General features: G+C 40.9%; 1 protein-coding gene across 1 annotated transcript in view; it reads right to left on the minus strand.

The window, feature by feature from the left end:
- Positions 1-2,182: 2,182 nt before the first annotated feature.
- The window catches only part of LOC119490961 (scavenger receptor cysteine-rich type 1 protein M160-like), a 30,511-nt gene continuing 18,642 nt past the window's right edge, over positions 2,183-14,051 (minus strand). The window contains 10 exon segments of the mRNA XM_037774513.1: positions 2,183-2,966; positions 3,157-3,251; positions 4,651-4,980; positions 5,190-5,495; positions 5,563-5,877; positions 6,629-6,938; positions 6,940-7,313; positions 7,739-8,041; positions 8,140-8,445; positions 10,860-11,159. Coding sequence (XP_037630441.1) covers positions 2,859-2,966; positions 3,157-3,251; positions 4,651-4,980; positions 5,190-5,495; positions 5,563-5,877; positions 6,629-6,938; positions 6,940-7,313; positions 7,739-8,041; positions 8,140-8,445; positions 10,860-11,159 — 2,747 coding nt within the window. The 3' untranslated portion in view covers positions 2,183-2,858.

Raw genomic sequence — 14,051 nt, forward strand, 5'->3', positions numbered from 1 at the left:
TAGTTAAGGTTAGAAAAAACATCATGGTTTGACTTAGATAAATACAGCTGTAATGTAATGTGACTGGAGTCAGTTGAAAGCCCAGTGTGTCTCATACAGATGCTAAAGGGTGCCTCCATGCCTTGGTATCAAGATGTGTGATCGAACTTAATGTTCTGCTTCAATTCACATTTGTCGGCGTTTAGCCTTTGCAAAAACAACATTTTCAAATTTCCTCTCCCGCTTGAAGCGCACAAAGGGAAGACGCACCTGCATTAACGGTGCGGTCTAGCAACAATCTAACAGCACCATAAATTACATTTAGCTTTTTTTAGATACAAGTAGGGGGGGTGGCTTCAGGGAAAGTAGGCTGGGAACCACTGTAATATAAATGATCATGTCCGCCAAAGATCCTTTATGTTCAAACTTGATTTGTATTGTTACGTCTTGTTGACAGCTCACTTGCACTGCCATGTTTCAGCAGCTTCTGTGTCGTGCTTTCAACAAACAACTGATTATGATTGTCAGTGTTAAAATACAGAAACTGAATTGTCTCGTTGTGGTTAGACAATGATAAAAAAAAAATTCAGATTGCTTGAAATGCTGCTTCCATTTGCCAATTTTTAATGACAGGCAGCGCTGCATATCATCATCACCCCTCAGAAAAATCTTCAGATTGTCAGCCTGTCAAGAACAAGAAAAAAGCTCATCTTCCATTTTGAGACATGAATTTTTTTGATGTTTTACAAAGAACCTTCATTGTTTGGCTCAGTCCCTCGGTAATATTGGAGTTTTTGTGCCTCGGAAACAATACAAGCCTTCAGTAAGGCTTTCAATAACCTTTGCCTGCCATCAACCGTTGAGTAACAAGGTTGCAACAGAGCCCTGGAGACACCTCCATCAGGATCTCAATTTAGCAAACAATGAAGTGACAACAAGGCTTGTTATGCATTATTATGTGTCACTCTGTCTGTGTGGATATGTGTAAGAGGTGAGTACAAAAACATGTAAAACTGCTCTAAACAATGTTTTTATATCAACAGTGGATCAAATGACTATGAAGCTGTTTTTATCATATGAACTCTGGACAATATCTAGAGAATCAGGTTCGGACATTGCCCAGAGTTGCCCTTTCAATCATGACGCCTCTCCCCTACTGGAAATACTCTGTTTGGTTTAGGCTAGGGGTGGCGCCTGGGTAGAGCATGCAGGAGGTAAGACGTAACGATTACACCGTGGCCACGTAGCCGGTTCATAATTTGGTCATGAAGAACCACATCTCTAGCTGTTCCTTGAATTTGTCTGACGATTTTGGCGTTGCCCCTTCTCGACAGAAGTTCCCGAATCTCGTCATCTCTCCAGGTACTCATTTTCATTGGCGTCTTTGTGTAAATGACTCTTCTTCGTCTTCACCCTCGGATGTTTTGTATTATTCCAGTTTTGCATTACATGGACTTTGTACTAGGGAGCTGGCGGAATAAAGTCAGTTTGATTCAAACATTTGCGTTCTCACAGCCGTTCCGGGTAATGTCTAGATAAGTTCAAGGTTGCAGTGCACGTGTGAATTGGACTTAAGTAAAGTCAAAGGCTCACTCCTGGTGACAAACCCAAAGGGAATTATCTGCTTTGTTTGCCATCTTTCAGCTCGTTGTTTTGGTTTTACGGACCATGTGTCTTAGTCCAGTGTCAGCAGCCGAAAGACAGACGTTTTCATTAAAAAGAAAATCCACCTGTACACTACCTGCTCACCACCAACTCTAAACAAGCTCCTAGATGTTCTACTTTCTTCACCAGCTAATCTCTAACTGTGTCTGTCTGCTGTTTGGTGCTCAAACCAGAGGTAAAAGGAGAGGTAATATTGGACGTCCATGACCAAAAACATGTGTCTGCTGGATGTCTAAATAGGCAAAACACATTTATAAGGTGATAATATGTCACATGTTGTATTTGCAGCTTGTTCCACTGCCCCTGCTTTTAAAAACCTGTAACATGACTTCAACGTAGGTCCTGTTGTCCCAGTTTGTTTGTCTGTTTGTTTGAGTCTGAAGCTGACTTTGATTGTCACCTTGACAGTCTGCTTTCATTCTTGTTTCCTGCTCTTCCAGTCTGCAACGTCCTGCCAACAATGAGTGATTTTCTTGTCAGCAGACTTTCAGTAACCAAGAGGTGGCCGAAGAGAAAAGAATCAATCTAGTTCCACTCAGTCGATGCAAGCTTCATTTATTGTGATACATTTTAAAAAGCTCATTATTTAACAGTTCAGAAACATTAACAACACATTATGTTTGTAATTTGGTTTTAGTGGCTTCAAAGCCATCGACTCCTAACTATTTACACATTAAGTTGATTATTTTAGCTCTTAAATTCTTCATAGATTTCTCTGAAAACTCAGTAGTATTAAAATTATATCTGACAGTTATTTTAAGCAAAAGACAGAAACCACAGACAGAAGCATCAAAGTGTTCCTCATGGTTAATGTAATGAGCTTCCTTCAAAACATTAACAACAATATACTTATCATTAGCTTTCTTAACTGATAGAACCTCATCTTGTTTTCATCATGCAAAGAATATAATAATCAAAAACACCACTTTATGTACTGTGACAGTACTTGTTAATCATGAATAAGGCATGCTAACACTTTACCCTAGCCCTCGTCTCTTAACTGTAGTATTCATCACTCTTATAGAGGATGAGGAACACAGTTTTTCTTTGCCTGGCTCTGCAGATTATATGATGCTGCAACAGTTCACTCAGCAGATTATATAGAATACAACAAAATGTCCCATTGTCCTCACTGCATCATGTTTAGAATCAATTACAGAACGCTGCTCTGATGTGACTGTTGTGTGAGAGCTGAGCCGTCCATCTGGATGATCCTACTCTGTCCCCTGGGCTCCTGCCTCTTCACCCAGCAAGTCACCAGCACCACCGAGGTGATCCAGCTCCATGTTGTCCTCTCGTCTTGGTTTCTGTCCTCTGGGGGCCTAGAGAGACATGACAGAAAATGTCTTCAAGTCACAGAATAGTGTAGGAAGTGTTGAGTTTGATACGTAGCATGTAGCTTTTGTTTTCCCCACAGTACCAAACACATACCAAGCTGTGATCCCAAAGTACACCAAACACTGAATGTTGGATATTACATCCCTACAGTCCTAACATTGATGTGTAAAGTACCTTGCAGTAGCAATACACGGCAGCATTGGACCCCACCATCAGCACCATCAGCACCAGGAGGACAACCAGTCTGATGGTCAGATCTGTTACAGAGGCTGGAACAGATTCACAATCATGATTACATCAGTTCATACAGGAACATGTGTGCAGCACTTTCCTCTGAAGCTAAAGTTGCTTCATTCAAACTATTTTCAGCTTTTACATCTTGCATTTTTTTTTTAATGTGTAATTGTTACTTTCAGCTGAGAGGACACATGTCCACAAATCACAAGTCCTCATTGTCTTTGTGGTTGTATTCTGACTTATTGCTGCAGTGTTTGCAGTGTGTGGATCACACCCTGTGCATACTTCCTGTCAGCACCTGGAGGGGCGTGTCAGTGTTTGATTGACAGCAGCTGGCAGGCTGAGCTCCGGCAGGAGAACCAGAGACAAACATCAACTTGTGCTGTAGCTCACAAGCCAGTAAGAGTAAAGGAGCACACCAGCATCTAAAGTGACCAAAGAGATATCTGCAGGTATGTTTACATGCTGTTTAATGTGCTGCAGCTGAGCAGCTGATTAGTCATCTAGCCTGCAAACTGGAGTTAGCAGAGCACTTTCCCCCCGTGGATGTTTGTTTGGTGGCTCGTTCAACAAGCTAAGGTGCAGGACAAGATGTGGGTTCATGTTTGTAAGTTGGATCAGAAGCAGACTTTAGCAGGAAAGCTAATGTGGTTGTTGTTCTGAGTCTGTGTCTCTTGTGTTGTGTAGCAGGCTGCTGTCTGCTATGTCTCCTACCGTCTCCTATGATAAAATGATGACGTTAGTTAATATGGTTTATTTGATTGGCTGTATGGAAACAAGTTCTCTATCAACGTAGAAGGACAACCAGCAGAGCAACAAGTTAATACAACACTAGAGGACTCCATCATGAGATCAAAAACATCACATATATATTTCTCCAGAGGAGAACACAGATTGTTATTAACACAACAGATATGTATGCTGTAGCAGAAGAAAACGCAATTTAATTTCAGTTGGACTTTAATTCTATTAAACTTGTTTTTCCTGACTTTTAGTGGTTGAATTCCTCACAAAGCTGCACTTCTTATCCTCTGTCTTCTACTGTGTGCATGGTATTTAAAGAGTCCTGGGTAAACTGATCCACTCTATAGTCATGAACAAAAATCACAAATCTGCAGACTGCAGCTTTTCTGGATGGAAGTGACTTTTCTTTATCTCATTAACACTAAATGTGTTTTCATGCAGTCAAATAATTGTATAAACTGGCTGATTCAGATTGTCAGGTGATCAAATAAACACGTAATAAAATGTAATGAACTAAATTAATTATTCTGAACAGCAGCAATAAACATGAAGACATTGCTGTCTCATGCATGTAAACAGTTGGCACCTCATGACATTTTATCTGATTCAGATGAATAATACTTTAAAGCCTGCGTGCGTTGTCAGTGTCACATTTCCCTGTTTGACTCAGATTGTCTATGAAGTTACCTGAGACAGTGAGATGGAGCGGCTGGCTCTCAGATGAGAAGTTATAGGAGAAAACATAGAGGTGATAAACACAGCGGTACTCCCCTCGGTGGGCGGGCTCTGCAGCAGAGAACAGGAAGTGGGCAGAGTGATTGACAGCTGGCAGGGTGTGGTTCTGTGATGTAGCTGAGGTGGTCAGAATAAGCTGGAAGGAGCCTCCTGGGTACTGTGGCAGGATGGAGCAGCTGATGGTGAAGCTGGAGCCCATGAGCACCTGAATCCCCTGCTGATTGGCCTCAGAAACCCCGTCAATGAAGGTAGCGAAGGAGATGTTTGGCTGAGTCAGGATATCTGTTAACACAGTGGAAGATGAAACATGAATCATCTTTATTTGTTTTGTCAAAGTGATGAAAACTGAGCCCAGTAAGATGACAGGATTTGTTTATTAGCAGGAGCCATGGGAAATGGAGGACTCTTGGATTCATATTTAATATGGAGGACTTAGTGAGCAACTGCTCATTGAAAAAGTTAAGGATGTGACTGTCACTGTTTAGAGTTACCTGAGCAGATCACCTCCAGGCTGTTGAAGCTTCTCCTGTAACTAGGTAGCTCTAAACACTCCCGTAGCATCAAATGAGACTCAACACAAGAAGACTGGATCCACCACACAAGCTTCTCTGAAGAATTGGTGCTTATGTTTGTTGAAACAGCAGAACCACAGTCCAGTCGATTACACACTGCAGCTGCTAACATCTGGTCCCATTCAAAGTCCCGGTCAGCCACTGGTCTCCACTCTCCATGTTGTTTCATCTCTAGCGTACCATCACAGCGACTGGCTCCTCCTAACAACCTGATATCATCGTGCTCTGAACAGAGACAGGAGAATAATTAGTAGAAGAAGTCAAGTAACTTGCATTAGAATAGAGATTCTACCTGAGCAGGTGAGTCCAACAGCTTTGCCAGGTGAGCAGGTGTTTCTATCTGAGTCTGAGCTGTCACAGTCCAGGAGAGCAGACTCATGGCCTCCACACTGGAACTCTTTGGTCCACACTGGAGCCTCCACGTCTCCATAGAGCGCCCCCTGGAGGACTGAAGGAGCCCCACAGCCAAGCTCCCTACAGACCACCTCAGCATCCTGCAGGTCAAAGTCATCTTCACACGCTGAGGACCACGACTGGCTGGACTGGTGAGACTTCACCTCCAGTCTGCCTGAACACAGACTCTTCCCATTCACCAGCCTGATAGAGTCTGGAGAAGAGAGAAATAAGAAAGTCAGAGAAACCTCTAACCAGGCTCTCAACAGCACAAAATCACTGAAGTACATCAGTAAAGTTTTAAATCAATGTATAAAATAATAAGTGCCAACCAGTGGCGGCTGATGACTCAAAACATTGGGGATGAAAACCAACCCACGGCGTCATGTTATTTTATTAAGTTATTTAGTTTTATCTCTGCCTGAACAAAACACAGCTTCCTCATTCATTAGAATGAGGCCAGTCCGGTGGTGCAGCCAGGGTGCCAACACAGAGGATTTCGGCAAAAAAAAAACTGCAGGGTCATCCGGCAAAAAAGTAGAACCTGACTCTATCTTTGCCGGCAAAACACTGCAGGGTCCAATCAAATATGTACTAGAGTTCATTCCCGTTGGATTACCCCGTAACATCAACACCGAATTACTACTGTGTTCCCTGTGATCATCACAACAAAATGGGACTTCTTAGATTGTATTTCATGTCTCATCAGTGCCTGAAGCTACACACCTCACCAACCCAGCTCCCTGCATTGTTTAAAACAGGACTGTTTCCGTGTTGGTTCAGGCCTCAACTCACGACAACAAATCCTTTCACCAGTACTGCCGTGACAACATATGCTTGGAAATAAAAGATTACCTAATTTTCTCTTTCCTCAAAATGACAGCTATTTCTTTACTAGTCCAATGAACAGACAGGAAAGAGATTATAAGGATTCCTGTTAAAGTTACTGCCATTTATAGTGTTACCTGAGCAGGTGACCTCCAGACTCTTACTGGAAGGACCAGGCCGTATTGATACACATTCCCTGATTGAAGACTCAGACAGACCACAGGAAGAACTGATCATCCATGCATGTAGGGGGTCCGAATCATCTCTACTTCCTGTTGAAAGAACAGAACCACAGTCCAGCTGTTTGCACACAACAGCTGCAGACATCAGGTCCCACTTATAGAAGAAGTAGTCCACTGGTCTCCATTCTCCCTTGTGTTTCATCTCAAGTCTACCGACACAGTGGCTGGTTCCTCCAACCAACCGGACGTCATCAGGCTCTGAACAGAGACAAGAGAGTAATTAGTAAAAGAAGTAAAGTAACTTGCATTAGAATAGAGATTCTACCTGAGCAGATGAGTCCAACAGCTTTGCCAGGTGAGCAGGTGTTTCTATCTGAGTCTGAGCTGTCACAGTCCAGGAGAGCAGACTCATGGCCTCCACACTGGAACTCTTTGGTCCACACTGGAGCCTCCACGTCTCCATAGAGCGCCCCCTGGAGGACTGAATGAGCCCCACAGCCAAGCTCCCTACAGACCACCTCAGCATCCTGCAGGTCAAAGTCATCTTCACACACTGAGGACCACGACTGGTTGGACTGGTTGGACTTCACCTCCAGTCTGCCTGAACACAGACTCTTCCCATTCACCAGCCTGATGGATTCTGAAGAAAGACAACGACAGAGATAATTACAAGTTGAACTCTCTTATTCAGGTTTTTGACCTTCTCATTCTCTACAATCAGCCAGTGAACAACAACTAGTCCACCGGCACTGCAAGGCAGACAACCTCAATCCAGACTGTTCTGCTGTGTTCTCCTTTGATGGCTGAATAAGATCTCTAACTCAATGCTGCCTTTTCATTTCTTATGCACTTCTGCCTTGCTGCATGCTCCTACAACAACGTGACACTTGTGTCAGGTGGAAAGTAAAACTGAGCTCTTCTTCTTGATGACTTCTCCTTGATCTACTGTGGCTTGGATGATACCTTGTTTGTACGTTGCTTTGGACAAAAACGTCTGTGAAATATAAATGTAAGTGAACAGACTGTAGAGATTACAGTTATAGCTGATGGATTTGCTGCTGTTACCTGAACAGTTGATCTCCAGGTTGAAACGGGAAGTTTCAGAGTGTGTCGATATACACTCCCTAACTGCAGACTTGGACTGAAGACAAGTTGATCTAATCCACCATATAGGTTTGTCAAAGTCACTCTTTCTCCGCCCTGTTGAAACAGCAGAGCCACAGTCCAGTTTTCTACACATTTCATCTGCTGTCTTTAGATTCCAGACAGACATTGGGTCATCCACTGGTCTCCAGTATCCCTGTTGTTTCATCTCCAGTTCACCAGTACAGCGACTGGATCCTCCCACCAGCCGGACATTATGGAGCTCTGAGCAGACAGGAGTAATTGGTGAAAACAGATGAAGTCACATTTATTAAAAGAGAAACTCAAATCAAATCAAATCAAAGCTACAGCTCCTCTTCTACCTGAACAGGTGAGTCCAGCAGCTTTGCCAGGTGAGCAGGTGTTTCTATCTGAGTCTGAGCTGTCACAGTCCAGGAGAGCAGACTCATGGCCTCCACATTGGAACTCTTTGGTCCACACTGGAGCCTCCACGTCTCCATAGAGCGCCCCCTGGAGGACTGAAGGAGCCCCACAGCCAAGCTCCCTACAGACCACCTCAGCATCCTGCAGGTCAAAGTCATCTTTACACACTGAGGACCACGACTGGTTGGACTTCACCTCTAGTCTGCCTGAACACAGACTCTTCCCATTCACCAGCCTGACAGAGTCTGGAGAAGAAGAGAGAGAAAGAGAAACATGCAGACAGAGAGATGAAGTACTAGTGCAGCGCCCGTTCAAAACATGTCCTTTAGAACGGGCTGAATGTTTGGTCTGTGGTGTTGCTGCTTGCAGCTTTCTCGAGAACCGCTCATCCAAACTTCACACTCGACTCTGAGCTTCTTTGGGTCCTGAGTAAAACACCTGCCATCACATAGTTGCGTCACACACCCAAGTTATGGCGACTCAGAAACATTAGTGAAATACACTCTGGTTCACGGGAAAAAACACCAGGAGCTGACTTGACCCTCTAACAGCTATAGATTTATTATGATGTTTCTGTATGAACAATACTGAATTATGTTAATATTCTAACTGATTGTACCCCAAAGTATCTTACAAAAGACCCCAAAACACTTAAAACATATCTCAACTGTATAGTACTAACTGTGTACTTCTACTTCAGAGGAAAACATTGTAGTACTGCATTTACCTGACAGAGAATTGCTACTGCAGATTCAAATTTTATTCATCAGTCATTAAACTGGCATCAGAGAAGTGAAAGCTCCACCTTGAACAGACGTTAAGTACATTTAAGCACATTGTGCTGTTAATGCCTCTCTGTCACTCGTCACTTGAAGTAAAACTTTGAATGCAGGACTTTTGCTGTGCGATATTAATAGTTTTCTTGTTAATAGTTAATACTTTTACTTTATAAACATTTTTGAGTACTTTTTCTACCACTGCCAATACCTACATTCCCAGTTAGAGAGGGTGAAGAGTAACACAAGAAGATATTTGCTTGAGGCCCCCAAATCACTAAATATGGCCCTGAAAAACAGATGGTGAAAAACACTTAAAGGGACTATTTGTAACTTTGTACGCGCATAAATGTAGCGGGTCGTCACACATGCGCGTTCGCGTGTAGCCGCTGTACCTTCCTCCTCTGCCTGCTCGCCTTCACTCAGACAGCTCAGCTCGCTCCACCTCTAGACGTGAACGTGCGTTCACTACACACTGCAGAAGAGTTAGTTTAGCTCTGAGAATATCTAGTGAATGCACAGTGGACGTTTGTGCAGAAATAACTGCTGCAGCTCCTCCAGACCAACAGAGGTTTCCCGTGTCTTGTGAAGTGACGGAGCTCTACAGAGATTTACGTTGTCTTCTCGTTACCGACCAGGTGCCGGTGTCTCCTCTGCTCTCTCCGGCTGCGGGAGGAGAGAGCAGTGGAGACAAACGCCCAACGCTGACTTTCGTTGATTTCACGGCCACAGGTGTCGCTGTTAGGAGGCATTTCTGAAAGTTACAAATAGTCCCTTTAACGGAGGTAAATCCCAAATTGGCTCATTAGTGGCTTGCTTTGACATAACCACCGCGGTTATAAAGTAGAGCATGGATTTCATTAGGGGAGGTATTTTGCTGTCAGTAATGTTATTAGTGTTATGAGTTATTATCAAGTCTTACACCGGGGAAATACAGTCTTACACACGGGGGAAAATAACACCCAGGTCTCAACCGTTCAGAACAGTCCGATTGTTTGGCCCCGAGGAAGTGCTGCTTGCAGCAGTGTGGAAAACCGCTCGTCGCTGTTTGACTCCAGAGAAGTGAATTTGGTTGTTATCCAGCATTCATATAGTGTTAGCAGGCTATATCCAGGATCCAGCAGCAAAAGTGACCGCTGCAGATGACATGCTCGTCTCAATCTGCAGAGCCCTGAAGCCTGTGTGTTTGTTTATTAAAATTGATGTCCAAATTGCACCAAATTTGAAAAAGCACTCCTTTGGGTCCCCAGCAATACAACCACCAAGTGTGAAGTAGATCAGATGAGTTGTTCTCGGGATATACAAATAACACAGACAGACAGAGAGTCCCTGCTTCATAGTTAGAGAGGGCATAGCAAAGAATACACTGACACATTACAATCAATGCAGTAGTCCTACTGTGTATGCCCATTTGGTGAGGATAGTTTTGTTGAGATTATGAGAGGTGTTGGTTCATTAAGGATCATTCAGTCCTTGTTTGTCAGTACATGTTTCTGAGCACTGTTCCTTTTCCTGCATTTGACATTTCCTTTCCCAGTTTTTGAGACTTTGCCCTCTTACCCATTGACCCCTGTTCTGTCAACTCTAAAGATAGTCTTAGTTTACCTCAACAGAGGTTTGAGGTACACACACATACACACACACACACACACTAGATCAGACATTGTTTTGTGTGCACAACCAGGTGCAACACCAGGAATGCCTTGGAGGACTGAGAGACTGTCCAAAAGTGTGCACCATTTGTAAGAGTCATGGTGTCCCACCCAGCTCCACTAGTGGAAGAAGGTCAGTTCAGTGACAGTCCCCTACTGGTGGCTGCTGTAAGAGAGAGATGAGCTTTCTTTGGATTTGTGTTTTTGTGTTGTGGATACTGATGTTGTTACCTGAGCAGATGATCACCAAAATGGTAGGAAAACTTAGATTTGGAGACCATTCTTCTAAACATTTCTTCAGTCTAGATTCAGACTTAAGACAGGAAGGTGGGATCGTCCATGAAGGTGAAGATGGATGTGTTGTTGAGGAAGTCCGAACCACAGAACCACAGTCCAGATATCTACAAACTCTGTCTGCTGACTTCAGGTCCCAGTAACGGTGATCCACTCCTCTCCAAACTCCCTGGTGCTTCACATCTAGTTCACCAGAACAGCGTCTGGATCCTCCCACCAACCGGATAGCATCAATCTCTGAACACAGGTAAGAGAGTAATTAGTAAAACAATCTCTTGTGTAATTTTTCTTTTGTATATTTGTATTCTGTTTACCTTTGAAAACATCATGTTCTTCTGTCTGGAGACCTGGGGAGAATCCTAAAAGAGATAATGCAAAGGGTGATAATGAGTTGTCCTGCTCTGGACAGGTCAGGCAGAAAGGTTGCAGTAGAAGCATCCCGTCACACATTTCTACTGAGTTATCATACAAACAAGCCAACACAGCAGATCTAGTGCTCACAAACCCATGCTTCAAACTTCTTACTGTATTCTTGAAATGGGGGTCAAATGTAGTTTTGTTGGGCTTCCCTGCAGGGTCCTATCAGGATCAGGTCAGGTTGCATTGGAGCTCTGTGGATTTTGTCCCCAATCTCTTCAATTGGAGAATCATTTAGAGTGGATTACTTCTTAATGTTACTCCTGAAAAGCTGCAGTCAGGAACTTTGAGTAAATATGATAAAAAGTTATTTTCATAAAAGTGTCACTATATCCTGACAGTAGAGAGACAGATGATCTGGGAAGAAATCTCGTTCCTCTGCCTCCTCCTAGTGCTCCTAATGACATTTGCAAGTTTCCACCACGCCTGAACCAAAACAACCAATCAGAGCCGAGCAGTCTAATTAATTAATTAATTAACTAATTACTAGTCTAATTAATTCATGAATTGATTGATATGTATATATGTGTGTGTGCATATATTTATAAATGTATATATACACATGTATGTACTGTATGTATTTAAACATATGTATACTGTGTGAGAGAGCGAGCGTGTGTTTTGGGGTGGAGTCCATAGGGTGGATATATGGAGAGAGGAGAGGTTAATAATAAAATAAGTAAATAAATTAACAAAAATAAACAAATTTAAAAAAAACTAAGTAAAATAAATAAATAAGTAGTTAACTAAGGGGAAGCATAGGGAAGGAAATAACTAAATAAATAAATTAATGAGCAAGGAATATAATTAATTCTAATAATAATTAGAATAATAATATCAGTTATAACAACGAGGGTGGCGCAGCCCCGTCCACCAGCAGCGACGCACAACGTCAGGGACCTCCAGAGCAGGTCAGCAGGGTCAGTCCGGCAGGGCCAACCAGGTTATTGTTTTATTTAGTACTTATTGATTTGAACTTGTATTTGTGAATATATTCCTATACATATACACGAATACATTATTTTATTTTCAATTTTTTATTTTTTTATTTTATTTGACAGAAATCAAACACAACAGTTGTTCAACCAGCTATTCTGTAAATCAACTGTAACTAATAATATAGTTAAATTTATTGAGAGTTCCACCTTTATTCCCCTAAACAACTGTTTATTAATAGATATAATTATAATCAAATATATTTTATTTCATTTCAAATTCTCAAATATTTCAGAAGATCTTAACAGGGTTAAAAGAAAATTAATTCTTTACGGTTTAATTTGTTTATTGAATTTTAAAGTAAAATAGTACTAATACTGTAACAAATAGTGAAATATGTTGTTGTTAACAACAATAATGAATTACTGTGTAATTGTTTTGGGCTTTTACTTTGTTAACAGCAAGTAAACAGACATCTTGGCCTCCTTGTATTTCTAGCTGTAGCCACCAGAGGGTGATACCAGACTATTGTTTGTGTGTGTCTGTGTTTATACCAAAGTTCTGGGTACATAAATATGTCCACACAGCACAGTGACATTGTGATTGGCATTCAGTTCTGATTAAGGTCATAGTAAGCTGAAAGTTAGTGAAAACAATGTGTAACCGAGCCATAACTATTCCATACAGGGACGTAGCCATGGTTTAGACATTAGTGAAGTCCACAATGTTTTCTGTTAATGGAGATTAAGAATTAAGAAAACAATGAAGGCTTTTGATCTAAAACTATGTAATTGAACATAATGTTTGACCATCATGATAACGCCCAAAAAGCTCAAAGAGAAAACTTGTTCTAGTTAAATTATTATTTTATTATTTACACATTTCACAGCCTTCATCTGAACATTTAATTCTTCTGGAAATATTTGCCCTGTAAAATCATATCCTGTAAATCAAAAGAGCAGATTCAGAAAACTTTTAAATAATGTTTCATTAATTATATTTGTTCACAAATTAAAAAACAAAGTATGATGAACGGTTCACTGATTATTTTACAAACAGTAGGTGAACATTGTATTGATCTATTGCAGCACCCTCGTTCTCACCCTCCTCCCCAACGCCGAGCCGTGTGTTGGCTCATCCTGATTTATCATTTCAAGCCCCAATATTACTATAATATCAAATAATATCCATACAGGGACTGAGAATATAAATAGTAGAGTTTATTGATTTTATAGTGAATTTAACAGCTACTTTACACCCTTTATATAATATGATATAAGAAGAAGAAGAACGAGAATAATTAAAAAATATTCTTATTAATTGACGTTTCTGTCATCTGTTTTGTATTTTAATTTATGATTTATTAAATCTTAATCTTAGCTTTAATAGATCATATCATATAGTAACATACATTCTGTTCTGATTCTAGATTATTTATTTACTCTTCTGTTGTATTTATTTATGCATTTATTTTTTATTAATTTTTGAATGTCTTCATTTATTTTTGAGTTTATTTCTTGTTTATTTATTTTTGCATTGATTTTTTATTCATTGATTTTTCATTTATTTTATATTTATTTTTCATTTATTTTATATTTATTTTTCATTTATTTTATATTTATTTCTAAATGTCTGTATTTGTATGTTTTGACCTCATGACATGACGAATAAATATGTCAATAAATGTAGGAAAATTAGTATTATAAATAAATGTAGCCATTGATTAACTGATAAAAATGTGACATAAATTGATATTTCTGTTTTAATTTGCTTTTT

Source organism: Sebastes umbrosus, chromosome 7, assembly GCF_015220745.1.
Source record: "Sebastes umbrosus isolate fSebUmb1 chromosome 7, fSebUmb1.pri, whole genome shotgun sequence".
Taxonomy (NCBI): domain Eukaryota; kingdom Metazoa; phylum Chordata; class Actinopteri; order Perciformes; family Sebastidae; genus Sebastes; species Sebastes umbrosus.